Here is a 27,598-nt window from a genome sequence, read left to right on the forward strand (position 1 = left end):
AAGGTGGGGCTGACAAAAGGGGCGGGGCCGTGGATGGGAGTGGCCGGCGAGAATAGGAGGGCGTGGCCTGCGGGAAACCGAAGGCGGGGCCTCCCGGAGGAGCCGGGCCTTGGGGAAGGGGCGTAGGACCCACTCCCTTTTCTTTTCTCCCTTTGCCTTCCATTCCTGCGGCCACGGTGAGGCTTTTTGCTAAGACTTCGTCTGTTCCAATGTCAGACTTCCTTAGGCAAACCCGTCAGGAAAGTTTAAATACAACAGCGAGCCCGTCCGGACCCTATCCGAAAAAAACGTGGAACCTTAACAGTCACTTAGAAATAAGTGCCACCTTTTACAGATGAGTCCCAAAGGGTTGGTTTGCCCAAAAGCACACTGCAAACTGGAGTCAGCAGCAGCAGTCCCACTATTTTGCCACTAGACTAAGCTGGCAGTAAGAACCTTGCAGCACAGCTAGAATGTAAACTGACACCAAGCCAGTATTTGTCTCAATTGATTTTTTTTTTAAGAGTACTGTCTCCTGTGCCAGTGGTCAATAGATTGTCTCTCAGCTCCACATTCACTCTCATTTCTCTTCGCGGGATGGAGCTGGGCCCTTTGAGCATTCCTCCTTTGCCAGGTGGCCCAGTGTGAAGCTTTGCCAGGAGAAACTGCTGGGAGGCAGTGCAGGAGGAAGGGGCTTTGCCACCTGGTTCCGGTGAGCTTTCTCGGCAGGCACCTGCAGAAAGAGGCCTCTGAAGCGCCTACCTCCCTACATCAAGGGTAGCTTCTCCAGCTCTGGGTTCTCCGAAGCACCTGGCTCTGCAGTGCGGGGCTGCCAGCAGTACCCAGTACCCAGTAGCCGGCAGATTCCTCCAGCACCCATGTTGGGAAGTTTTATCTCCGAGTGGTCAGCAAGACACCTCCATGAACAGTTTTCCAGAGGGTGGACTTCAGCCAGTTCTGCCAGCACTTCTCTGCCATTCGGTGAGCTGTAGCTATTCTCTCTCCAACAAAGTCTGGCCCTCAGCCCTGGGAGGAGGGGGAAGGGGGTCTTCCCTAGACACTCAGCCCTCAGAACAGTAGCTGCTCCTTATACCTACTATTTGTTTTTATTTTATTCATTTATTTAGGCTACATTGGGCCTTCATTGCTGCGCGTGGGCTTTCCCTAGTTGCGGTGCGTGGGCTTCTCATTGTGGTGGCTTCTCTTATTGCGGAGCATGGGCTCTAGGCTCACGGGCTTCAGTAGTTGTGGTGCGCGGGCTTAGTTGCTCCACGGCATGTGGGATCTTCCCAGACCAGGGATCGAACCCACGTCCCCTGCATTGGTAGGCTGCTTCTTAACCACTGCGCCACCAGGGAAGTCCCGTCCTACACTTTAAATCAATTCTGACAATATCTACCTGTAGAGAGCATCAGATTCACCGGTTAAGGGCTCAGTCCCATAAGACTGCCCTGCCCCCCACTTCAGATGACAATTTAAAGTCCAGGTTGTTACCTGTGCTTCTGACCAGCTATAAATTGGAGGTTCCCAGGACTCCCTCCTTGGGTGCAATTAATATGCTAGAATGGCTCACAGAACTCAGGAAAACACTTTACTTACTGTTTACCAGTTTATTATAAGAGGATATGATAAAGATACAGATAAACATACAAATAAAAGAGGTGCTTAGGGTAAGGTATGTGGGAAGGGGTATAGAGCTGTCTTCTGAACACACCATTCTCCCAGCCCCCCCACCACGTGTTCACCAACCTAGAAGATCTCTGAACCCCATACTACTGGAATTTTATGGAGACTTCATCATATAGGCATGATCAATTATTAACTCCATTTTGTCTCTGGAGGATGGGGAGGTGGGGCTGAAAATTTCAAGCTCCTAATCATGGTCTTTCTGGTGACCAGCTCCCATCCAGGAACCATCCAGGAGCCCACCCAGAGTTGCCTCATTAGAACAAAGACATTCCTTTCACCCAGGAAATTTCAAGCGATGTGGGAGCTCTGTGCTAGGAACCAGGGGTAGAGACTAATATATGTATTCCCTATTTTTTCACAACCTGATCCTAGGCTGACTCTCCTCAGGCTGCTCCTACCCATTAGAACGCCTTTGCCTCATTTCCACACACACAAGTCCAGGCTTCAAGTAACATTTTGCCTACTAATAATCAGATGGTGATAATTTTGGAAATAAAGGAGAACCCACTAAATGAGAATGGGCAAAGGCTGTTTGTTCAGAGCTGGCTGTAGTGAAGGAGTCAGCCACCATCACGTGCATCTGGCAGAGACCCAAAGGCAGGCAGAGGAGTGGGAGAGCTTCCTAGTGAAAAAGTCGGGGGTGTGGCCTGGGGAGGCCGGAGGTGGGCTACCTAGAAGTGGGGTATCCATGCGATTGATTGGAGGACTGTGTAGGGCTTTCACTGGTTGGTCCTAATTTAGAAGTGGGAACAAAAATTAGGGAAGCTGTAAATTATTGACCAAGTTCTGGCCATTTGGCTTGCTTGGAGGTTATCATTTGCTTTCCTGGATTGTCACTAGAGGTAGCAGTCTGACTCCCCCCAAGTCTGACTTAACAACAGCCAGCTTCCTGGGCTGGCTACTGTAGAGAAGGGGTTGGTTCCCTGGGCTGGTTGCTGCGGTTTGTGGGTCAGAATGCTATTTTTATAATGGTCGGACCACTGTCTGTGTAGTCAGTCTCTCGTAACAGACATAAGGCTAGCTGCAGTGTTAATTGAGAACAATATTTCTGCCAAGGTCACACCTCGGCTGTAAAGTGTCCCAACAGCCTCCTTCTTTTTCGTGGTTACTGCTTTCTTACCACTTACTTCCCTTGCCTGCTCTGTGGCCCCATTCCATGAACAAAAATGACTGGGACCCAGTTACTAAACTGCCTGCACTGCATGAAAGCAGCAATCTAGAGCTGATCCTCACTTCCCCTCTCCTCTCCTCTCAGAATTATTCAGTGCAATCCCAAACCTTACAAAACCCCTTTTCTACTCTTGTAATGAGAGGCAGCCCAGAATTCCCTGGGATTCTCCCTTCTTGCAGCAGATTAATAAAACAAACTTTGTTGGGCACCTGGTTTGTCCCTGGTGGACTTACCTGTTAGATTTTATCACCTAGCTCAAGTATCACCTCTTCCACTAAATCTTTGGATGAAATTTTTTCCTCCCCCGCTCCCAAAGCACTTTATTCATATGTCTCTGATGTTAACCATGTTAGGACATCCCTGTACTAGATCGTTAAGTTCCTGTAAAGATAGGGACTGTGTGGGATTCCTCGTTGTATCTGAGAGTTCTAATGAGAGGAATGATGTGCACCAGGCCAGACTAAGATGGAAAGGCACTGACATCACCTGGAGACAGCTTCGTACAGATGCTTCCTAGCTAGAGTTTTCGAGAAATCCCTGAAATACTGAAAATTTACCCTCAGTTGACCTGTTCAAAGACAGTTTCCTGGACTCACATCTTTACTAGATTCCAGCTCTTTATTTTTTTTAAGTGAATCTTTTCACTGTTCCCAAGGCTGACTGCAGCTTTTTCCTTTTTGTCCCTCTCACCCATCGAGAACTAAATAGCTAGCAAATAACTACCTAGATGTCTCTGAGTTGTTCTTCGACATATGCCATGCAATACTTCATACCGTGCTGTGTATGTGACAAATCCAGTATTGACTTAGTGAAGAAAAGAATTTCTTTAGAGTTGATTCAAGTGAATTCTCAATGCATTTATAATATCCAGTTTCCAGGCCTGTAAATGATAATGGACCAAACCAATGCTAAATCATAATGACCCCTTGGAAGTAGAGCCACCCTGTGTGCCTCTGGTGAAAGAAACCTTGTAAGCCCTACTTTGATACCTCCTTGCTTATTACCTTCTTTTTTTAAAAATTTATTTATTTATGGCTGCGTTGGGTCTTTGTTGCTGCGTGCAGGCTTTCTCTAGTTGAGGCGAGCAGGGGCTACTCTTCATTGTGGTGCATGGGCTTCTCACTGCGGTGGCTTCTCTTGTTGCGGAGCACGGGCTCTAGCTTCACGGGCTTCAGTAGTTGTGGCACGTGGGCTCAGTAGTTGTGGCTTGCGGGCTCTAGAGCACAGGCTCAGGAGTTGTGGTGCACGGGCTTAGTTGCTCCGTGGCATGTGGGATCTTCCTGGACCAGGGATCGAACCCGTGTCCCCTGTATTGGCAGGCAGATTCTCAACCGCTGAGCCACTGGGGAAGCCCCTATTGCTTTCTATGTATTCTTTCAGAGCCAAATTTCTCATTTTCTTTCCAGGCATACATCCCAATTGGCTTGGAAGAATAATGGAGTTACTCTTTGGAGATGTGGTTTTAGAAAAAGTTCTTTTCAATATCCTGATAAGTACTTAAGAAATTGCTGACAGGTCTGTCTCTCTTTGTGCCAGTCTCATGCAGCCTCCTAGTATAAGGCAATTGAGCTTTGATTATGTGGTTTTTAATGTTTTGGCATCCTTTTTTATTACTTGGATAAAAGTTTCCATGGAACATCTTCCCCTTTCTAGTGAATTTTGTTGGTTATCATCTCAGAAAAAAGCTTTTCTCTTTTAGTCCTTGGCAAGCCAACCTTTCTTGGTCACACGTAGACACTCACACTGTCACACCCATGTTCTGACCCTCCATAACCAGTTACTTTCCTGGTTCTCTCGATTACATCATGGCAGAGTGATAGAATGGACAGAGCAGTGATCTGAGATAAAACAAGCCCTAGCCATCTATGAGATCTTGAGCAAGCCACTTAACCTCTTTGGGTGAATGTTAGTCTCCATGTCAGCAATCTGTTCCCACCCTATCTGTGTGATGACATTTAACAAAATAATGGGATTTGTATACTATAAACTGCTTGAATGTATTTACTAGGTGCTATACATAAAATATGAGTTTCAAGTATTGCTCTGCTTTTCTTTACAGAACCAAGTTCTTGCTTTCGTAGCCTTATATTCAAGACCTTCGAATATGTAGTTCTTATCCATTGCTCCTCATGGAGAAGACTCTACAATCCTGTTAATACTTAGCTGTATTTCCAACAAGCCACGCCCTTCCCAGTCTCAGTACCTTACAATGCGCTTTCCTCTGCCTGCGTGGAAGAAATATATTTAAACCCCAAATTTCCTCCCAACCCAGAGAACCTCTCCACAAAGACAGAAGGGAAAGAAAAGCCAGAATGTGATGCGCACCACAGTTAAAAGGGACGCAAACACAGAAAGAAACCCCACTCTTCCATATAGTTAAGGGCAATTTGGAGTCAGGTGACAAGTGGGCCCTTAGCCTCCCAGGACACTGGGAGATCAGAGTTTCTCCCCCTTGACAATAACATTTCAGAAAGAGTGTTCCCAGGCCCTTGGGAAACAATGCTGAGTCGTGAGACTAGCCGTGGGCTTATTTAGCCATTAGGGATTGACATTCCTTTGAAAAGAGCAGAGAATTCAATTCTAAAAGCCAAGGGGGTGTCTTCCCCTATTTTGAACAGGACCAAGCGTCCAGCTTCTCACCAGCCTGCCGCGCCCAGCTCCCCGCTGGCTGCCGTACCCTGTACCTTTACGAGGCCCACTTCCCCGCCTTCCTGGGTCCCCCAGCCCAGCCCGGGGGTAACAGGAACGCGGCGCGCCCCGCCTCCCCCGGTTTACTAGACTTCCGCTCTCGGCCTCACAAGGGACTACCGAGGGGCGCAGCTAACGCGCACCCAGCCTCGCCCTGGCGCCCCTCGTGACGTCATCTCCCAGGGCCGCGCGGGTCACGTGACGCCACGTGCGTCTGCCAGCGGGCGGCCGGAGGATGCAGGCGGGAGCGTGCGCGGCTGCACCCGTGGGTGGCAATTCGGGTGAGGCTGCTCCTGGGGGTCGTGGCCATCCAGTGCCATCAAGGGTCCCAGGTGGTGCCTGCCATCTGCTGAGGCCAGGTGAGGGTTGTAGGGCGTGGGGGCCTTGCTGGGGTGCGAGGTGCGGGGCGCCGGGCCCAGTTGGAGCGAGCGCGCCGTCTCCGAGTTATTCCGCGCTTGGCCCCGTCGGTCCGGTGATCGTTGCGGGTGCTCGGCCCAGGCCGTTCCGTCCTGCGGTTGGAGGGGAAACAGGAGTGTGGTTCTAACCGAGCTTCTGAGGGTCCCGTTCGGAGTACACATGCGGCCTTGGCAGGCAGCGCCAGGGGGAATGGGCTCGTGGGTATAGCCTCCCAAGGGGCGAGAACTAGGGAGGCGACACGAGACCTTGCTTGAGCTGACCCCGTGCCCCCTCCAGGTGGACGGCCTTCTACTGCTCCGCAGCAGATGATCTGTAAGATGGCCTGGTAAGTGACACTAACCCGGAAGTGGGCCCGCAGTTCTTCTCCACCATTATTTCGTGGGGAAAAATCCGGATCTAGTCAACTTTTGTGTCATGGTCTACAGTTCTGAGAAGACTGTGGAAGAAAAGGCGATTTTGTGTAATGAGGTGATGATAAGGATATTTACAGGGTCGTAAGCTGCCTCTCCCAAGGCTCCTTCCCTTACTCCCTGAGCCAGAAGGGATTGCTCTCTGGATTTTGTCAGTTATCTGTGTCCAGTGGGTAAACCCAAGTAGGCCTAATTCAACCCGTGATCTCTTCTCCCAGTTTCTGGTCCCGTCTGGTGCTCAGTAGGAGTACGGCTGTCTGTCCAGAGCTTCAGGGGCTGGAAGGAATGTGGGCTGCAAGCCTCCAGCGTGCTTGGGTCTGCAGTGACCCTGTGCATTCCTACAGTGCTTGCAAGAAAAATTTTGAAACGGTTTGAGGCCTTGCCCTGCTCCATCCAGAGCAAGGTTATAGAAATTTCAGACAATTGCCTGCTGCCTTCCCTATCTGGTGTGCTGGGCAGCATACAGATCTGCACTGTCTGATGTGGTGACCACTTGACACATATGGTTAAATTTAAAACTCAGTTTTTCATTCCCACTACCTACATTTTTAGATGCTGAGTAGCCACATTTGGCAAGCGGCTACTATATTGCACCGTGCAGATTAGAGAACGTTGATATCTTTGCTGAAGTCGTTTTGGATTTTGGGTGTTTGCTCTGTTCCAGGCTTGTGGTAAATTTTGCTGTATTATTTTATTATATCCTTCAAACAGAAGCCTTACAGAAGTTGAAAGTGAAGCTTAGAGGGAGTGGTAAAGGTGGAGTTAGACCCGCAGCAGGGAATAAAGAGTAGAAAGGAATGATAGGGATGGGCCCTGCCCTGTGGGACATTACCATTTGCCGGTAAACCAAAGAGAACCAAAGGCTAAATTCTGCGTCGGTGGAATGGAGGGAGGGAGGAATGGAATCCAGAAGCGGGTAGGAAGTTTTGGTTCTAGGGAAATGCCATTGGGCCTTGCCTTGGGGCGAGGGCTGTGGGGTACAGGCAGGGATGTGGCCAGCGTGGTCATAGCAGGGCAGCACAGCTCCTATGCTCCTGGACGCCGGGGGTCACACCGCACCTTCTCCCTTGAAGGTCAAGGCTTCTAGCAGATTCGGATCTCTCTCTTCAGTCCAAGTGCAAATGCTGAACACACCAGTCTCCTGGGGCTGCCGTCGGGACACTTGTCGGTGAGTCTCGTGGTTCTGCAGTCCTAGCAGCGAGGCGCTGGCTGCCCTTTGACTTTCTTTTCAAAGATGTTCAAATAGACAGCCTGGGCATGTACGAGGTAGTACTTCCAGAGCAGAGAGCAGGCCTGCCCACTGTCGACTGTAAACGATTTGGCTTTCCTGTGCGCAGGGTGCCTTTTCTGTGATGCAGCCACTGCATTGTGAGTGCCTTCTGGCTCCCCTTGTGTCACCCGGTGGGAAGTGGGGCTGGTGGAGAACGCTGGTGCTCTCTCTTCCTACTGCTGTGGTGAATAATCAACTGTCTTTGCTTTGTGTCTCCTACCAGCTTCCATGTAACTGATGGGCTACCTTGTCACGTGCCATTGCTGGGGGGGTATGTCAGACCCTTCACAGTTCCTGACAGCACAGCCTCCCAACCCCCAACAGACTCTGCCCTGTGTTCCTGTTCCAGCTTCAGCAGCAGAAATCCCAGGATGTGAGAGCTAGAAGACACCTGAGAGATGATCCCTTCCGTGGATGACAGGTTCTTCTGGGGACTCTGCAGTGGTAAGTATGCAGGGTCTGGCCTAGCAAATCACTTCACTTCCATTTTATATGTTAATTTTCCATAAGTCCCCTTGTCAAGAGGTTCAAAACCATCCATTTATTCTTACCTTCCCATATTGTAAGTCGGGTGATTGAGTCTCAGAAAGATGAATTGTCTTTAAGCTCCCGAGACTGTTTTGTGGACAGATAGTTGTCTACTATCTAGACTCGTGGAGCTCTGATTCTTTGGCATGGCATTTTGATTGCCTTTGTGGTTTTGGATTCAACCTGCAGCCTCTTCCCCCAGAATCTCCTAGGTCAGTGGTGTGTCAGCCTGGAAAGGGTGGGCTACTACTAAGTCTCTGTCGCAGAGGCCTCTTAGCGCATGGTGGAGTCAGGAGTGGGAACTCAGGTTCATTTCTGTTTATTGCCACTCAGTAGCAGTTGGCAATTACAGCAATCCCTGGCTGTATCCTCACGTCACTTTATTTTAACAGCAGGCCTCCAAGTTGTTTCCTTGTTTTTATAGATGAGCAAGTGGGAACTGAGGTGGTGGCCTGCCCACATTGACACACCTGGTGAAGGTGCAGCAGAATTTGAACCCAGGCCTTTGCACCACAGCTCTCTGAGCAGGTTCAAATCCTCACTTGCTCCCCTTCCAGGAGTCAGGAATTTCTGGTTCTTGGCCCAGCTGAGGTGTGGGTGGCTCAGGGCCAGGTGTGCATGTCTGACTGACCTTCTCTGACCCCAGGTTTGGGTGCCATGTTGTCTGCTTCCAGAACAAGGATCTTCACAGTACATCAGGACCCAGGCCCCTCTGACATCTCCTGAATGAGAAACAAGGGATATTTAATAAAACGGTGTAAAATTTGTAGTTCAGTCCAGCCTCTGTTTCTGTTTTCCATATGTTAGGTACAAAGAGGAGGAGGGCCCTCCGCTCCCTGAAGGAGTTTCAGCCAAGTTTGAGGGGGCCCCTGGGGTGTCTCCCACTCCCATTGCTTTTGAGACTGCAGAGTGGGTGGTAGGGCACCAATCCTGGAGTAGCTTCCACTGGCTTGATGGCGTTCTCTGTCATTTGTGCTCCTCACCAGCGTGGGTCAGACTCGGTTACACACCACAGTGTTGAGTCCACAGTGTGTGGATCGATACTTTTAGGATGAGTGGTGCACCCTCATGATCTATTTCATTTGATAAATAACTTCACAGTGGAAGCCCATTTAGCTCAACGTCGTGACCTTTTCAAGGAATGTCAGCAGGTTAGGCCAAGGCTGACTGAGCTAGAAAAGATTCAGTGAGCCACGTTTAGTTTGTTAGTGATGTTGTGAATGGAAAAGTACCCAAAGGTCCCTGCACCGTGAGTCACTGCAGCTACACCCTGAAGGGGCAGGGGCAGAAAGCCTCACAGCTCAGAACCGGATACCAGGGGAAACGCTCCTGACAGCCTCCCGAGCAGATGAGGAAGAGTGAGAGGTAGAGCTTCTCACGAGCACCGTCAGAGGGTGAGCTGTGTGGCCTTTGTGGGTACATGACGCTCCAGGGCACCTTTGCAGGGCCCTTCCCTGCAACTAACCCAACAGTATGTATGCTCTGAGATGAGGTGGAAGTAAAAGCAAATCCTAAAGTGGGTGCCGTTGTGTAGGGGAACTGAGAAACAAAGGGACTGGGGACCTGCTACAGAGGGCAGTGGCACCAGCAAGGGGAGCCAGAGTGAGGGGCCGTCGAAGGCACTGGACAGACGGCGGCATCTTGAAATCGACCTAGATCAGATCATGAGAGTGAGACTGCCGCCCTCAGCCCCCAGGGGCACCTCCCTGCTGGCCTTCCATCCTCACTTGACCGCCTGTTTGTGCCACCTGTCACTGTGCCCCAACTTGTCAGACCCTACCCCGGGGAAGCTGCGTATAGGGCCACCATTTGTCCTGCCTGAGACCAGCAGACCCAGAGGTCCAGCCAGACCCAGGAGGGGGAAGGATTTCTGGTGTGCCGTCACTGGCCTCATAGATAAATGAGGCACTGGGTGGCAAATCCTTTGTGCAAGCTGTCAGCGTGGAGAGCACAGTCCTGACTGCAGTTAAGTGCAGGGCCACACAGTAGCAGGGTCTAAAGCTGGGACTGGTTAACCCACGGGCCAATCCCCAACCTCAGAACCGTCTTGACATCTTTACGTAGAAAAAAAAAACCCCAAAGAAAGCTATTTTTTGACGTGACGTGAAATGTTTTTTTTTAAGCTTTCTTTTTTTTTTTTTTTTTTGGCTTTGGCTGTGTTGGGTTTTTGCATTGCTGCACGCAGGCTTTCTCTAGTTGTGGCAAGTGGGGACTTCTCTTCGTTGTGGTGCGCAGGCTTCTCACTGCGGTGGTTTCTCTTGTTGCGGAGCACGGGCTCTAGGCTTGTGAGCTTCAGTAGTTGCGGCTCACAGGCTCTAGAGCGCAGGCTCAGTAGTTGTGGTGCACGGGCTTAGTTGCTCCGTCACATGTGGGATCTTCCCAGACCAGGGCTCGAACCCATGTCCCCTGCAGGTGGATTCTTAACCACTGCGCCACCAGGGACACCAGGGAAGTCCCATGACGGGAAAATTTTATCGAGTTCAGGTTTCAATGTCTCAAGTTTCACTGGAACAGCCGCATCATTTTTTTCACTTGTTAATTTAATGCAAACCCCTGGCCCAGAGGTTGGGGAAGTGAAACCTTGAGGCTCCGTGAGAACTCCCCAGGTACTCCTGAGCTTTGGTTTGGAAAACCCTTCAAAAGCACCAGCCAAAGAGGCAGGGGGTGCGAAGGGGGTCTTCAGAGATTGGGAGGATGAAACTTGACCAGAATTTGCTCAAGAGAAGCCCCAGGCCTGGCGCAGGATGGAGCCAAAGCCTGGTCCCGACGGGAGGGTCCCCTCAGAACAATGGGGCGCAGTGCTGTGAGGCTTGGTTTTATCAGGCATTTGAAAATAAGTACTTTACAATTTCATTAGATATGTATTCGTTTTAAAGTATTTGAAGGAAAAAAACCCGTGCATATCAAACAATGTTTCAGAGTTTGAAAAGTGAGTTGATTGATGAGGACCTACTGTATAGCACAGGGAACTCCACTCAATGCCCTGTGGTGACCTAAATGGGAAGGAAATCCAAAAAAGGGGATATATGTATACGTGTAGCTGATTCACTTTGCTGTACAGTAGAAACTAACACAACATTATAAAGCAACTATTCTCCAATAAAACTTTAAAAAAAAAGAGAGACTTTTGATCACACTTGGTTAGAAATTTTATTCTAGTCTCGAGCTAAAATGAACCAAAAATTTTATTCTAGTCTAGACCCTAAATGTCACAGAATAAATTCTTTTATTCATTCAGGTAAAAAAAAAAAAATGACTTGACTGAAAGACAGTTCTTAAATAAACTAGCTTTTTGAGTAGAGAATCCCAAAGGTACTACACGGATGACTCAAAGCTGGGAAATACGCTGTCCTCCCTGTGCAAGGGGAGGGATGAGAGAGAACCGCCCCACGTCCCCAACCCGGATGCCATGTGGTCGAAGTCTGAGCTGGCCCGTCTGGCCACTTGTAAAGGGCCCGCCTGCTCAACGGAGAGAAGTGAGGCCACACGTCTGGGAGGTGAGGACCAAGGTGGGACAGGAGGGCTCCTGGTCCTCACTACTAGAGGGACAGGCAGGTGGGCCCCGAGGACACAAAGGACGCTTCTGGGAAACATCCAGAAGCCTGGACCAATGGCAAGACTGGGTCTCAGCATGACGAACCCAGACCACCAGCCCCGTGGCTGTGGCGGGCTAAGCCTGGAAGCTGGCTTTGTGGTTCACATCGCAGCGTGGTCACACTTGGAAGGATTACTGCCTAGGCTCCTGCCCCAAAGGCCTGGGTATCAGCATTTGTTCACCTTTTATCAAGGTGCAATGTACCTACCCAAAAATCCGCCTAGTGTTGAGGTCTGAGAGTTGACGGGTTTTGTGGCCGCCACCACGTCAAGAAAGCCCTCCTCACAGTCCTGCCGGTGACTCGATGCAGCAGGGCTGGGGACTGCAGAGACTCCGCTGCTTGGGGCGAGGGTGAGATCACAGAGGGTCGGCGTTTCCTTGACCGCCTCGACCGTTAGGCACGCCCTGAGGGGAACCAGGAAGCAGGGGTCAGAGCCCCTTGGGAGGGGACGGCAAGCAGGGAAGGCAACCCCTCCCTGGGGCCACAAGAACCCACTTCCTACTTCACCACGCGGCTGCGGGAGGGAGGGCTGGGCCTGTGCGAGAGCACCCCCTCCCTGAGCTGCTCTGCACAGGAAGGTCGGGGCAACCTGGCCTGGGTGCTTCCCGCGGCGCGATGGAGGACGAAGGCCCTGAGTGCGGCAAGCCCGACTTTGTGCTTTTGGACCAAGTGACCATGGAAGACTTCATGGAGAACCTGAAGCTCAGGTAGACCTCGGGCAGGGGCTCCCCTTCTCCCCATCCCCACCCCCGCTGGTCTCTGCCAGCCCGCTGTCTGGGTGACCGCAGGGGGACGTCGGGACAGGAAGGACCGTGGCCTCAGGGCCAGGGCAACCAGCCGGTGCTAGAGCAGGCTTCCCAGACCCGGGCCTCCCACACAGCCCAGGTGCCTCCTGACCCCTCCTCCCGGCAGGTGCCAGGCCCCCGGACCGGCTGGATGCTCCATCCCCCTTGTGGGGCTGTGCTGGGCCCTGGGGGCTCCAAGGGAAGTGGTCAGGGCCCACCCTGGGGGGTGCAGGTGGGCAAGCTGAGATAACACTCTCGGGGGCATGTGGGGTGCTTCAGGGTGTGGCTGGTAGAAGTGACACGGGGCCCTATTTGCCGGAGGGCAGAGGGCAGGGAGGAGTTGGTGGTGACATGGGGTGGCACCAGGAGCTGGCTTCATCCCTGGACAGCCAGGGGGAGAAGGTGACTGTGCAGAGCTTGGGAACAGGTCCCACTGACCCCAGATTGCTGAAGTCAGGCACGGGCGGGCCCTGAGCCGAGGCCAGGGCTGTGGGATGGAGAGTCAGACAGGAAATGAGCTTCTCTTTTGTATGGGGCAGAGAGCTAAGCATGACTTCACTTCATTCCTATAAACTAGCTTCTGAGACAGGTATTACCATCTCCGTATTAATGATGGAACCCTGAGCCTGGGGCCACACAGCTTGCAGATGAGAGAGTCTGTCTCCAGCAGGTCCCGGGTGTGCAGGGAGCCAAGCCAGGGAACTCCCGCGTCCGCGTCCGAGGCAGCTGAGGAAGAGGAACCCGGGACAGGCTGTCAGGGGCAGGGCGGGTCGTCAGGGCAGCAGGTGCAGGCGGGCCAGTGCTCCTCCTAGGGCAGGAGAGTCAAGAGAGGGATGATGGACACAGGCACCCTTCTGGGTGGCTAGGTTCCTGAAGGGAAGGGTCAAGAAGTCTGAGGAAGTGCCCGGGGGGAGGGTGGTGGCACCCCTCCCAGTCCCTGCTGTCTGGGTGGGGCTGGGCTGGGTCGCTTCTGCTTCTGGGTCCCCGCCCAGGTCTTGAGAAGGAAACAGCTGGAGGCCCCTCCCTCTGCCTCCCACCCCCGTCTCCTCCCGGTCCTCAACCCAGTTTCCCACGCTGCCAGCTCTGCCTTGCCCAGCAAGGCCTCGGGCAAGTCAGTTCCTTAATAAAGTGGGTAGTCATGATTCCCGTGACATCAGGATCCCCGTGGAGAGCAGCTTGGATCCCACCACTACCTCGTGTGGGGTGCGACTCCCGGCAAACGGCACCAGGAAGGCTCAAGTCAGCCGGCACCCCCTCTCCCCCCAACTCCCTCGTCTACTCTCAGCCCTGCGGGTGGGCCAGGGCCCCAAGGCTTCCCGCCTGGGCCCAATGCCCCGGGACCTAGGTGTGTGTCCCTGAGGCCCTGAGCACTGAGGACTGACCCTGCCTGTGCCAGGTTCGAGAAGGGCCGCATTTACACGTACATCGGTGAGGTGCTGGTGTCCGTGAACCCCTACCAGGAGCTGCCCCTGTACGGGCCCGAGGCCATCGCCAGGTACCAGGGCCGCGAGCTCTATGAGCGGCCGCCCCACCTGTACGCTGTGGCCAACGCTGCCTACAGGGCAATGAAGCAACGGTCCAGGGATACCTGCATTGTTATCTCAGGTACCTGCCCTGCAGCCAGGGCCCAGGCTCTGGCTCACAGCCTCCCTGGGCCCCAGTGTTTTCATCTGTCAACGATGGGGAGGTGATTGGAGCACCTGGGAGTGGGGATGGGCACCAGGAGCTGGTTAAGGGGGAGCAGCCAGAAATTCTGTCTGACTGTCCTTCTTTCCGGCAGGGGAGAGTGGGGCAGGGAAGACAGAAGCCAGCAAGCACATCATGCAATACATCGCTGCCGTCACCAACCCTAGCCAGAGGGCCGAGGTGGAGAGGTGAGGGTGGGGAGCGGGTGGGGAGGGGCCTCATGCCTGATGGGGGGCAAGAGACACAATGGAGCCCGGCTCAGGCCAAGTTCAGTGGCTGTCAGCAAGTCTCCAGGTGAGCCGCAGCCCGGACCTCTCGACACAAGGAGAGGCGAGGCCCAGCATGTGGGTGCCCTTCCTCTAGGGACAGGAAGGGAGTGAGGTGCAGAGGGCCAACAGACGGGTGCTGGGCCCTCACCGGGACCTGATGGAAGTGGAAAAGTTGGCTGGCCCGTCAGGAAGGCCCAGGATGCCAGGCCGGGTGTCAGGGTTTGGGTCGGGAACCCGGAACCCAGGGCCCACCTGCCTGCCAGCTGCTCACCAGCGGGGATTTGTAGGAGCAGCTTCCTATGCGGGAGCCCCGGCTCTTCCTGTTGAGGTGGGGTAAGGTGGGGTTCGGGGCAGGAGTGGGGTGGGAACAGCGATGGAAGTTCCCAAGCACACATGGCTGGCGCCGAGGGTCCAGACCCAGCTCCTCACTGGGCTGCAGCTTTGGTCTGGGAAGGCAGGGCCAATGCCTTTCAAGGCGCAAGGCTTTACAGGGCAACCTGCGTGAGCCCCCTGCGGGTGCCTTTCCCAGCATCTCAGAGGCAAAGGCCTGCAAGGGGCAGCGCAGGGTGAGGCCAGGCCCTCAGGCTCCCTCTCCTCCTGTGATGGGGAAGCCTCAGACGGGGATGCTGGACCCGGGCACAGTCCCCAGCGCGAGGTCTTTGCGTTATAGCCCCTCGGCCCCTCTGCCCCACGCAGAGTCAAGGACGTGCTGCTCAAGTCCACCTGCGTGCTGGAGGCCTTCGGCAACGCTCGCACCAACCGCAACCACAACTCCAGCCGCTTCGGCAAGTACATGGACATCAACTTTGACTTCAAAGGAGACCCCGTGGGGGGACACATCCACAGCTACCTGCTGGAGAAGGTGGGCCTTACTACCGAGACCCTGGGCAGATGGGCCGCACAAAGGCCTCCCTCGGGGGGACCAGGCAGAGCTGCCCCACCACGCCGAGCCTCCCAGGCCTGGCACCCTGGGGGCAGGAAGCTACCTTCCCGGATGTCCCAGCTTCACCGGGCGGGGCTCCCTCTGTAGCCAGGTCAGCCACCACCCCTCCCTGCACTGCCCCGGGGGCTCTGGGACAGGTCCCCTGCGGTGGGGCCAGCATCCGGGCCTCGGTCCAGCTGCTCCTCTCTCCTCAGTCTCGGGTCCTCAAGCAGCACGTGGGCGAGAGGAACTTCCATGCCTTCTACCAGGTGAGCCAAAGCAGGCAGGGGGAGACCTGCAGGGAAGGCCTTCTGGTTGCCCCACCCACAGTCCCTTTCCCTCCCCTCTCCCTCCATGCCTTCGCCCCGGCCCTGCCCCTACTGCGGTGGGAGCTCCCTGGACATGGCTGTGTGTACACCCCATCTGACTCTGACGTGGGGTCCCCCTGGACGCGGGCAGGGCAGTGTCCACACCATGTCTGACACCGAGGTGGATTCTGGACACTGATAGTGTCTACACTGGGTTAGACCCACTGAGGTGGTGTCTCCCTGGACTCAGGCGGTTACACCATGTTTGGCCCACTGAGGCGGGATCTCCTTGGACTTGGGTGGTATCTACATTCTTTCTGACTCACCGAAGTGTGTCTGCCTGGACATTGGCAGTGTCTACAGCGTGTCTGATCACTGAAGTAGGTCCTCCCAGGACACAGGCAATGTCTGCAATGTGTCTGACCTCTGAAGTGGGTCTCTGTGGACTCAGGTGGTATCTACACCATGTCTGACCACTGAAGTGGTCTTTCCCTGGATAGGTGTGGTGTCTACACAGTATCTGACCTAGAAGTAGGTTCTCCCTGGGCTCAGGCGGTGTCCACACCATCACTGTGCTGACCCACACCATGAATTTGTTGGGTCAGCGGTGGCTGGAGGACGCGTCTGTTTGTCCTGCGTACGTGGGTGGGGTCTTTGGAGCTCAGGGGCCTAACGGAGGGGTGTCGGGTCCTCCAGGTGCTGCGGGGCTGTGAGGACAAGGAGCTGCAAGAACTGCACCTGCAGAGAAACCCTGCGCTGTATAATTTCACCCGCCAGGGGGCGGGGCTCAGTGTGAGTCGGGGCAGGGAGCCCAGGCTCTAATCACGCTTAGTCCCAGGGCCCTGGTGCTGGTGGCCAGTGACTTCAGCAGGGCCCAGGGCGGTGTGCATGGCTCAGCGGGACTGGTGGGGCCTGACTCGGCAGGCTTTCAGTTGGAGGAATCGGGCTCAGCGCCGGGATGGGGGTGCAGTGGGTGAGCATGCGCACTGGGACAGGGGACTCGAGGCTCAGCGTGGCACTGGGGTGCTGAGCCCTTTCTCCCCCAGGTCTTGGACAGCGACGAGAAGAGCCACCACCAGGCGGTGACGGAGGCCATGCGGGTGATCGGCTTCAGTCCTGAGGAGGTGGCCTCCGTGCACCGGATCCTGGCCGCCATTCTGCACCTGGTGAGCCTGGCTGTGGGCTCTGCGGCCATTGCCCCATGTGGTGCCCAGGCCGGGCGCCTCCCCAGGAGGACGAGACTGGCCTCTGACAACCCAGCCATGTTACTGGCCCACTTCTCCCTCTGCTGAAACTGAGTTGCTTTGGCTATGGGTTCCCACAGGCCGGGCCCTAAGCCGTGGGCCCTGAATGCCCAGAATGGGCCTGGTCCTTGTCTGGTAGATCAGCCCAGACTTAGCAGGCAAGGGCAGTCTGGGCTCAGTAAAGCTGAGCACATGCAGACCGGCCTTTTGCTTCTGTCACCTAAGAGCTGTGTGGCCTTGGGCAGGTTACTCAGCGCCTCTGAGCCTTAGTTCTCTCTGAGGAAGCATGAGGAGTGGGTAGCACATAGCCGGCCACAGAAGGATGCAGTGGGACCACTCACATGACGTTCGGGTGGGAAGCCTTGGGGAAGGCTCTGGCGTGCTCCAGGAAGCGCTCCCCTCTCTCTCTCTGGCTGTGTATGTGGTAGAAGCCAAGCTCTACTGTACCCCGCGTCCCCGCCTCCCCCGGCCCTCTGGGGGCAGAGGGGTGCAGCAGGCTCCTCTGAGACGCGGAGCCTGCCTCTTCATGGTTCCCGCGTCACCAGGGAAACATCAAGTTTGTGGAGCTGGAGGAGGGCAGTCTGGAGCAGAGGCGCCTGGCGGTGACTGATGAGGTGCTGGTGGACCACGTGGCTGAGCTGACGGCCACACCCCGGGGGATGGTGCTGCGCTGCCTGCTGGCTCGCACCGTGGCCTCGGGAGGCAGGGAACTCATCGAGAAGGGCCACACTGCGGCCGAGGCCAGCTATGCCCGGGACGCCTGTGCCAAGGTGCCCTGGGGGTGGGGGGGCAACCTGGAGGCCTTCCCGGAGGAGACGGGGCCAGAGGCAGTCAGAGGCAGCTGGCTCCTGGCCTCTTCCCAGGCAGTGTACCAGCGGCTGTTTGAGTGGGTGGTGGACCGGATCAACCGTGTCATGGAACCCCGGGACCGGGACCCCCGGCGCGACGGCAAGGACACAGTCATTGGCGTGCTGGACATCTACGGCTTCGAGGTGTTCCCTGTCAACAGGTGGGTAGCCCTGCCACCACACCCTGACCCCGCCCACCCTCTAGGGCCGCCTTAGTCCTGGGGAGCTCGGCTGGGCTGGGGAGCAGGGGGTCCGGCGTCGGTGCCGGTCGGTCCCTGGCCCCAGGCTCGTGCCTTCAAGCCAGCCTCAGCTGTGCCGCCGTCCACTGGTGCCTGGGAAGGCAAGATCTCGGCTCACTTCCCCTCGCTGGGACTCCCAGATCCACTCCAGGGCGTGCGTGCTGGACTTGGGGGCAGGCGGGTAAAAGAGCGGCCCGGAGCGGGAGATGCTCCCCGACAGAGAGTCCACTCGGGGCGCCTGGCACCAGCCCCTCAGGCAAACCTCAGGGGATCTATTTGCGGGGAAGCCTGCCGTTTGTTGCGCTCGCTCCCCATGGAGCAAAAGCCCTGCGGTGGGCGGTCGAGGCAGGACTCTCAACGGCCCCTCTGCTCCCAGCTTCGAGCAGTTCTGCATCAATTACTGCAACGAGAAGCTGCAGCAGCTCTTCATCCAGCTCATCCTGAAGCAGGAGCAGGAGGAATACGAGCGGGAGGGCATCGCCTGGCAGAGCGTGAGTGCCGGGGCCGTCCTGCACACCTCGGGCCCTGGAGGGAGAGGCGTGGCGCTGGGCGGGCGGGTGTGTGCAGGGGAGGGCTGGAGGGAGCGGGCTCCGGGCAGGAACTCGGGTGAGAGGCCGGACGGGGCTCGGGAGCTGCCCTGCTTGCCCTCCCGCAGGTGGAGTACTTCAACAACGCCACCATCGTGGACCTGGTGGAGCGGCCCCACCGGGGCATCCTGGCTGTGCTGGATGAGGCCTGCAGCACCGCGGGCCCCATCACCGACCGGATCTTCCTGCAGACCCTGGACACGCACCACCGCCACCACCCACACTACACCAGCCGCCAGGTGCCCCTCCGCCCCTGCGGTCGCCCCCGCCCTGTGCACCCCCGGCTGGTCCCAGCCCTGGAAAGGGCGCCACGGGTGCCACGCTGCCTGTCTTGGGGGTGGGGGGTCCTTGGCGGTGGCTCAGCCTTCTCTGCAGGACTGTCCCCCCCTACCCCAGATCCCCCCACACCTTCTGTGCCTTGACCTGGCCTGCCCCCGCCCATAGCTCTGCCCCACAGACAAGACCATGGAGTTTGGCCGAGACTTCCGGATCAAGCACTATGCAGGGGATGTCATGTAAGGGCCCCCCACTGAGCGTCTGGTCCCCCCCTCTGCCCCCTCCCCTTTTTAAGGCGCTGAAAATATGCCCTCACCAGATTCACAAGTAAAAAGCATACATTGGGGCTTTTAAGATAGCGATTCTCAGCCCTGGCTGCATCATAGAATCTTCTGGGAAGCTTTTAAAAAAACGCCCATTTCTGGGAGAGGGGCTAGAGAGTCCGAGGTGCAGCCAGGGTGGACCTCTGCTCCTAGCCCAGGGCCAGTTCTTATCACGCTTTGAGCAAAGCCTGCACATCAAGGTGCAGGCCAGCGAGGAGGAGCAGAGGGGCGAGAGGCTGTGTTTCTAACAAGCTCCCAGGCCAGATGGACATTGCGGGTCCTCGGGCCACACACTGAGTACCGAGGCCCCAGGTGTCTTCCAGGAGTGGCCGTGATTATTATTAATTTCTCTGCCACTCACCTCACCCCGATGTGGATCTGAGGTGACACAGAGAGAGGCACAAGTGTCCAACGTGTCCTTCGCAAGGAGAAGAAATGAGTCCAAAAGACGAAGCCACCAGAAGTCAGATCCCATGGCCTTGAGCCTTTCTAGGAGCTGCAAGTGAAGCCAAGATTTTAGTGCTGAGCTTTCTAACAGTTAAAGGACGAGACGATGAACCTGAGGTTCTCAGTGCCACCGGAACAAAACAGACCCATGACTCAGGAGTTCCTGGTTGTAATTGCAATCGCCCGATATTTTTGGAAACTCAGTAGGCACTGTTCTGAGCTTGTGGTCTCTGTTGAGGCACAGAGAGTTTAAGTAACTTGCCCTAGGTCAGGTCACACCGCATGTATGTGCTAGAGCCAGGATTCAGTGATGCGACATTTGGCATCTTTCAGGAGAGAAACTTCTGAGGGAGGAGGTCTTATGTGATGAGAGGGAAGACAGAAAGGAGAGGGGAAGGAAGAGGAGCACGTGAGGAGGAAGGAAGAGAGGCTGACCAGGTGGGAGGAGGGGGAGGGGCACGCTGGGGGCCGTCCGAGGGCCCCGTCTCCTCAGTGGCCCTGTCCCCCCCAACCAGGTACTCGGCGGAGGGCTTCATTGACAAGAACAGAGACTCCCTCTTCCAGGACTTCAAGCGGCTGCTGTATAACAGGTGAGCAGGACCTGTGGGCATGCATGTGGGCACCAGAGGGCGAGGGCCCAGGGGCTCTGGCTGGAAGGGACTTCAGACACTCCGGTCTGATGCTCACAGACAGCCTGAGGGTCAAAGCTGAGGCCATGAAGCTTACAAATGGCCAGGCTGGGGTGCGGGCTGTCCTGGAGGGCGGCTGGCCATGCAGCCTGTGTCCACAGCACGGACCCCACCCTGCGGGCCATGTGGCCAGATGGGCAGCAGGACATCACGGAGGTGACCAAGCGCCCCCTGACAGCCGGCACACTCTTCAAGAACTCCATGGTGGCCCTGGTGGAAAACCTGGCCTCCAAGGTACGGCCCCCCAACCCCACCCTGAGCCTGGATCCTTCCGGATCCTTCTGTTTCCTCTCTGCTGCGAGCCACACCCTCTCCAGCAGGGAGGGACCAGCCGCTGCACAGGTTAAGATGCCCTGGACCAGGCGGAGGCTTGAGTAAATGCAGGGTCCCAGCAGCCTTCCCCTGGCCTCGTTGCCTCTTGGGGATGGGCTGGGGGAGACCTTGCTCAGAGCTTGGGTTGACCCAGCCCTGGTCCTGCCCAGATACGGGGTTAGCTTCTGGAAGCTGGGGCCACAGGGACAGGAAAGTGGCACGAGCACCTTGCAGAGCTTGGGGCGCAAAGTCAGAGGGGGCAGTGGAAGGACAACAGAATATCCAGAGACTCAGCAGGGCCTCTGGGAAGCGAAAGGAAGGGCTAAGGGGCTTTGCTGCCCGGTCAGACCCTGGCTCTGGGCCAGCCTCCTGCCCGCACCCAACACTGGGCTCCCAGGTCCCATGCTGCCCGCCACCCCTCATCCCCAGTCTCCTCCTGGCCTCAGCCTTCGGCCTGCCCTTGGGCCCTCAGCCTCCCCTTCCCCCTGAGAGCCTCTTCCCCACACACACGGCAGCGCGGGAGGATGGAGACAGCTCGCTTGCTGCCCCTGCCGGGTGACTGTAGGGCCGTGACACTGGCCTCTCCGAGTGTCCTTTGTCCCCACAGGAGCCCTTCTACGTCCGCTGCATCAAGCCCAACGAGGACAAAGTGGCCGCGAAGCTGGACGAGGGCCACTGTCGCCACCAGGTCGCATACCTGGGGCTGCTGGAGAACGTGAGAGTCCGCAGGGCCGGCTTCGCTTCCCGCCAGCCCTATTCTCGATTCCTGCTCAGGTACGGCCCCCTCCCCTAGGGGCGTGTCCTTGAGGGGTTCCAGCAGCGGGCCGCGGGTGCCCAAAGCGGTGGGCGCTTTTCAGACTTCAGGGCGGGAGCCTGCACGCTGCTGACCTCAGGGCACTGACAGTCACCGAGGTCCCTCCTGTGACACACGGGGTGGGGCGGGGCGGGGATGGGCTGCGTGGGATCGGCAGGGAGGGTGTGGGCGTGGCGCTGGAGTGGGCGTGGCCTGGGGCGGGGCGAGTCAAGGCGGGGCGGGTCCTCACTCCTCCCCAGGGTCTGGGACCCCTGGGACCCCACGGTCCTTCTGTGACAGGTACAAGATGACCTGTGAGTACACGTGGCCCAACCACCTGCTGGGCTCCGATAGGGCGGCCGTGAGCGCCCTCCTGGAGCAGCACGGGCTGCAGGGGGACGTGGCCTTCGGCCACAGCAAGCTCTTCATCCGTTCGCCCCGGACGCTGGTCACGCTGGAGCAGAGCCGCGCGTGTCTCATCCCCATCATCGTGCTGCTGCTACAGAAGGTGCGGCGGGGCTGGACGGCCACCAGGCAGGGTGTGGGAGGATGGGAAGGAGAGAGCTGTGCGTTACCTGGGGGGAGGGGAGAGATGGGTGTGTCTCACCCGGAGTTGGGGGGACGTGCGTGCACTGAGGGGAGCACAGGCACACTTCCAAGTACCGGGGGAGCCCCCGCTCGCAGGTGACAAACCGACACTGAAACTGACTTAAGCGAAAAGTGTGGATGTTGTTGGGGTCACCTCTGTTCTGTGGCCACCAGCCTCAGGCCCAGGTGCTCAAAACAAGACATTCAGGAATCTGGCTTCCTTCCTTCCTTTCTTTTTTCCTTCTTTTCTTCCATTTATTCTGAAAGATTTCAGACCTGGAGAAAAGCGTGCAGAATGGTGTGCTATATATTCCCACACGCCTACTGCCCTGTGTCAACCACGTCACATGACCAACGTGGTTTTGGGTAGACATCACACCTCTATCCTGGTTATTTTGAAGCAAATCATTTCATTTATAATCATTTCAGTATGTCTTCCCAAAGGATAAGGATTCTCCCACCTCTCCCCATAACTTTTTATTTTTAACATTTCAAACCTACAGAAAAGTGGAAAGATTCGTACAATGACTACTATTCACCTGGATTGCTCCAATTATGTTCTCCCCTCCCCCCCGCACCCTGTCTCTGTCTCTCTGTCTCTATCTCTCTTTCTCCATATGCACATACAGATACTCACATACGCGTATATTTGTATTTTTTCCCAAACCATATAAAGTAATGACATCCCTAAATCCTTCAGCAGGCATATCCTAAGAACAAGGTCATCCCCCTTTATAACCACACTGACATTAGCACATTCAAGAAGCCCGACACTGGGAGTTCCCTGGCGGTGCAGTGGTTAAGACTCTGCGCTTCCACTGCATGGGGCACGGGTTCCATCTCTGGTGGGGGAACTAAGATCCCGCATGATGCAGGGCATGGCCAAAAAAAAAAAGAAACCTAACACTGATAAAATATATTCTATGCATCTGAATGTCTAATATGTAGGCCATATTTAAATTTCTGAAAGGGTCCCACTATGACCCATTACATCTTTTATTTTTTTATTTTTATTTTATTATTATTTTTTTATTTTATTATTTTTTTTGGCTGCATTGGGTCTTTGCTGCTGCACACGGGCTTTCTCTAGTTGCGGCGAACGGGGGCTACTCTTCGTTGCGGTATGCGGGCTTCTCACCACGGTGGCTTCTCTTGTTGCGGAGCACGGGCTCTAGGCGCGCGGGCTTCAGTAGGCGTGGCATGCGGGCTTAGTTGCTCCGCAGAATGTGGACCTTCTTGACCCAGGGATCGAACCCATGTCCCCTGCATTGGCAGGCGGATTCTTAACCACTGCGCCACCAGGGAAGTCCCCCATTACATCTTTTAAAAACCCAGAATCCAACTAAGGACGACACACTGCATTTCATTGTTACCTCTGTTATCTCCTGTAACACACAGGGGTTTTTTTTTAAGAACATGACCCAATACCATCACAGAAACAGGATTTAGAAAGCTCACACTGACTTGCTGCTGTCCTGTCCAGGCAATAACCACACGTCCCCAGTCGTGTCCTCAGTCTGTTCAACTCAGGGTCTACACGTTGCTTAAGTCTCTTTTAATCTGTGGGTTCGCTGGGCCGCTTGCCTTGTAGGATCTTCAGTCTGGGTTTTGATGGTTACATTCTCGGGGTACCCCTCCATTTTGGGGTCTCCTAAGGTGAGGGAGGCGGGGCCTGGCAGGGCCTAACGGAGCACCACCTCCCACTGGCCCCCCAGGCATGGCGGGGCACGCTGGCCAGGCGGCACTGCCGGCGACTGAGGGCCATCTACACCATCATGCGCTGGTTCCGGAGGCACAAGGTGCGCGCTCACCTGTCAGAGATGCAGCGGCGATTCCAGGCTGCACGGCAGCCCCCGCTCTACGGCCGTGACCTTGTGTGGCCGCCGCCCCCTGCTGTGCTGCAGCCTTTCCAGGACATCTGCCAGGCGCTCTTCTGCAGGTACTCGCCCTCTGCCCCTCACTCTTTTCCACTCAGCTAGAGCCCAATGAACACCCGGACCGGGCCATCTGAACCCCTTGGTGCTAGCCAGGAGACAGGTGGTCCCATTGGATAAGCAGGAAAACAGGGGGCTGTGCACATCAGCTGGCTGCCCACACCCCACGGCCGCTGGCAGATTCCTAATGTCCCCAGCACCATTCTGGACATCTGGAGGGGATGCAGGCCTCCATCTCCTTGCTAGAGGCTTGCAGGGAGGTTGGTGGGTCAGAGCTAGAAGTGGGGGAAACTCTGCAACTGAGCAGGGCTTTGAAGGCTGAGTAGGAGTTCTTTAGGAGAGGTGTGAAGGGCAACCAGCGTGCTCAGAGCAGGAGAGGCCACCTTCCACTGAGACCAGGGAGGCTGGGACACAGCGGGTGGCTAGTGCCTGGCTGAGGGGCTTGGCTTTATCCTGTGGGGGAAGGGACATGAAAAGGCACTAACGTGTGTTCTCAGGAAAAGGGGCACAACCAGGAGTAGGGAAGGGTGAGGCCTGCACAGGGGTCCGTCTGACCACCTGGCCCTCTCCAGGTGGCGGGCCCGGCAGCTGGTGAAGAACATCCCCCCTTCAGACATGGCTCAGATCAAGGCCAAGGTGGCCGCCATGGCGGCCCTGCAGGAGCTGCGACAGGACTGGGGCTGCCGGCGGGCCTGGGCCCGGGACTACTTGTCCTCCGTAAGTGTCAGGGCTGCGGGGTCTGGGTGCCAAGGAGGGGCTCAAGGCTGAAACCTTGCCCATGTCCGCCTCAGCTGTCCTCTCCCTGGGCCTGGCTGTCCTGTGGGCTGTACCCCTCTGTTCCTGCCCCTGGCCTCTGAAGTTCAAGGGTTTTCACCCAGAACCAGCTAGCCTGGGCTTTACTCAGCACCTCCCCCTCTGCCCTACTCCCATTTGCTTTCCTGTGTTTTCAGGTCAGCACCCCCATTCTCCGGCACAGACCCCCCTTCTTAGGCACAGCCCCCTGACTCCATGCCATGGCCCCCCTTGGCCCACACGGGTGCTGTGAGCCGCCCCCTGGCCCCATTCTGCGGGGAATGAAGCCTCAGGGGCGCGAGGTTTGCCCAGGTGGGTGGCTTGGCATGGAGGAACGAGGTCCCACCCAGCCCCTTCCACCTCTCAGTCTGCCCAGGCCTGGCGTGGGGAGCTGGGCTGGTGGGTGGGTGTGGAGGGCACAGGCACGTGTGCCTAGAACCTCAGGGCTGCAGGGGGTCTGTGCGGTGGGCCTTCAGGGAAGCCAGCGTGGCAGGTGGACCCACCAGGAGGCTGGCGCGTGGCCTGACGAGGTTCTCTGAGGTCAAGGATAACTGTGCCAATTCCCTGAGAGCTGCTGTCAGTCAAGCATGGTCCCAAGACCCCATCCCAAGCAGCCCCATCTGTCCTCAGGCCACAGACAACCCCACAGCCTCAGGCCTGTTTGCTCAGCGACTGAAGACACTTCGGGAAAAGGACGGCTTCGGGGCCGTGCTCTTCTCCAGCCATGTCCGAAAGGTGAGCAGTGGGTGCAGGGCTGCAGGCCCGTGGCAGCCCCGGCCCAGGCCTAGCTTAGACGTTTCACAGCTGATCCTGCAACTTCAAAAGTAGTCAGCTCCAGCCCAGTCAGTGAGAGAGTGGCCTCAGGGAGGGGAGGCCACCGGCCACACCTGCTGGGGAGCCCCCTGGGGCAGGCAAGTGACCCCGAGAGCACCTGTCCCGCAGGTGAATCGCTTCAACAAAAGCCGGGACCGGGCGCTGCTGCTCACAGACCGGCACCTCTACAAGCTGGAGCCGGGCCGGCAGTACCGGGTGATGCGGGCCGTGCCCCTGGACGTGGTGAGCCCTGTGCGGGGGCGGGGGCATCCGTGGGGCCCCAGCCGGCCCGGTGTCCTGCTGGGCACTGCCGGGCCCTCCCCTCATGCCTACCTGGGATGGCCGGAGCTTTCTAGAACTCAGCATCAGCTCAGGACGGCAACTCCTCCCCCGCCCCACGCGCCCCTGCTGAACAGCCTGCAGAGGCTTCCGGTTGCCCCACGGGTGTAGGGCCCAGACCCCCATCCTCGGCCTCCTCGCCCCCTCCTGCTCCACTCTTTGGCAGAACGAAATGCCAAATGGCCCCCTTGCCCACATCTGTGCCAGTGCCTGCCCGGGGGTCTCCCCGACCTGGGCCACATGGACCTGGCTGCAGTGTGTGGCTGCCACCCGTGGGACCCGGTCCCCTCCCTTCACCCCTCTGTCCAGTTCTGTGACCCACTTGCTCCCTGGAGCCGCAGCTCGTATTCCCACAGGCCAAGGGGCAACCCAGGGCAGGGATTGAGGCTGGGGGTCCCTGTAACTGTCAGGGTGGAGGACCATCTGCTATGGTGCCCACGACCCATGTGGCTATTTAAATGCAGTGAAAAGGAAAGAAAAGTAAAAGTTCAGCTCCTCAGTGGCACCAGCACATTCAGGTGCTGGAGAGCCACAGGTGAGCAGTGGTGCCACGTTAGACTGTGCAGATCTAGAACATTCCATTAGGGCAAAAAGCCCTCGTGTGCGGTGCGCCCTGCCCAAGCCTCCCCTTTATGGGCAGGACCAGAGAGGGAGGAAGGGGACCTAGAGGGGACAGCAGGGCTGTGGGGCCTGGGGGAGAGGAGGGGAGCTTGGGAGAGTCCGTCGGGAGCGGGCGGGGTGCTGGAGAGGGGAAGATGCGTGTGGGCGGGCCTGTGCTCCTGGGATGCGGGGTGGGGGGTGCAGGTTTGCGGAGGAGGGCCTGCCGCGCCCCTGACCCTGAGACCCTGCCTCCTTCAGGTGACCGGGCTGAGCGTGACCAGCGGGCGGGACCAGCTGGTGGTGCTGCACGCTCGGGGCTACGACGACCTGGTGGTGTGTCTGCACCGCTCCCGGCCGCCGCTGGACAACCGCGTCGGGGAGCTGGTGGGCGTGCTGGCCGCGCACTGCCAGGGGTGAGTCTCGGGGCGCGGGGGCGGCTGCAGGGCTGCGGAGCCCTGCCCGTCCTGACCCTGACCTCCCTCCTTCAGGGAGGGCCGCGCCCTGGAGGTCCGCGTCTCCGACTGCATCCCCCTGACCCAGCGCGGGGCTCGGCGCCTGGTCTCCGTGGAGCCCAAGCCGGAGCAGCCAGAGCCGGATTTCCACTGCAGCCGCGGTGCCTTCACCCTCCTGTGGCCGGGCTGCTGAGCTGGCCTACCGCCTGCACCGGGGCTTGGCCGAGGGGTTCTCCACCCGCACCCACACTGGGGAAAGATCACAGTCTCGCTGTGCAATAAAGGACGCTGAGTCTGTGATGGGCGTAGGCTTGTGTCCGGGGATGGACAGTCTCCAGCCACCGCCTATTTGGCAAATGTCACCCCAGTGTCCTCTGCTGACCCCTGCATCCAAGGCTGCCCCTCTTGGGTTTCCAAATGTCCCCAGAGCCTTGGTCTCTTTCTCTCTCCTCCCCTCCTGTAGGACTCCATTGTTCCTGTTGGGCCACTGGGGAAGCTTGGGGGTCCCAGGGCCGTCTTGGGACGGACGGGGCTTGGGCAGAGCACACACTGGGGGCACACACTGTCCCAGCTGCTGTCTGTGTCGGTGCTGGGTATGGGCATC

The 27,598-nt window shown here is 56.9% G+C and overlaps 1 protein-coding gene across 12 annotated transcripts; it reads left to right on the forward strand.

The window, feature by feature from the left end:
* The first annotated feature begins 24 nt into the window (after positions 1-24).
* MYO1G (myosin IG) lies at positions 25-27,294 on the forward strand. 12 transcript variants are annotated; one of them, XM_082471524.1, is made up of 29 exons: positions 33-5,886; positions 6,221-6,269; positions 6,370-6,412; positions 6,907-7,025; positions 7,428-7,522; positions 7,692-7,808; positions 7,974-8,068; positions 8,799-12,455; positions 13,930-14,138; positions 14,314-14,407; positions 15,185-15,350; positions 15,626-15,679; positions 16,415-16,510; positions 16,765-16,884; positions 17,508-17,732; positions 17,826-17,971; positions 18,426-18,540; positions 18,705-18,875; positions 19,081-19,151; positions 20,198-20,272; positions 20,473-20,605; positions 21,291-21,457; positions 21,777-21,984; positions 23,780-24,003; positions 24,571-24,715; positions 25,421-25,525; positions 25,733-25,846; positions 26,801-26,955; positions 27,031-27,294. In XM_082471524.1, exons 8-29 carry the CDS (start codon positions 12,364-12,366, stop codon positions 27,185-27,187), a joined length of 3,042 nt encoding a protein of 1,013 aa, XP_082327650.1. In that variant the 5' UTR covers positions 33-5,886; positions 6,221-6,269; positions 6,370-6,412; positions 6,907-7,025; positions 7,428-7,522; positions 7,692-7,808; positions 7,974-8,068; positions 8,799-12,363; the 3' UTR covers positions 27,188-27,294. The 12 variants fall into 12 exon arrangements, with proteins under 12 accessions (XP_082327653.1, XP_082327654.1, XP_082327645.1 ...); XM_082471523.1 differs by lacking the exons at positions 6,370-6,412; positions 6,907-7,025 and adding an exon at positions 8,577-8,680 and having other exon boundaries at positions 29-5,886; XM_082471527.1 differs by lacking the exons at positions 6,370-6,412; positions 6,907-7,025; positions 7,692-7,808 and adding an exon at positions 8,577-8,680 and having other exon boundaries at positions 25-5,886; positions 7,848-8,068.
* The last annotated feature ends 304 nt before the right edge of the window (positions 27,295-27,598 follow it).

The sequence above is a fragment of the Balaenoptera physalus genome, assembly GCF_965194825.1.
Source record: "Balaenoptera physalus genome assembly, chromosome: 8".
NCBI classification, from domain to species: Eukaryota; Metazoa; Chordata; class Mammalia; order Artiodactyla; family Balaenopteridae; genus Balaenoptera; species Balaenoptera physalus.

Coding starts and splice junctions, on each gene's coding strand:
- MYO1G (XM_082471527.1), top strand. CDS start 12,364: ATGGAGGACGAAGGCCCTGAGTGCGGCAAGCCCGACTTTGTGCTTTTG. Junction 12,456..13,929: donor ATGGAGAACCTGAAGCTCAG/GTAGACCTCGGG, acceptor TGCCTGTGCCAG/GTTCGAGAAGGGCCGCATTT. Junction 24,004..24,570: donor TGCCAGGCGCTCTTCTGCAG/GTACTCGCCCTC, acceptor GGCCCTCTCCAG/GTGGCGGGCCCGGCAGCTGG.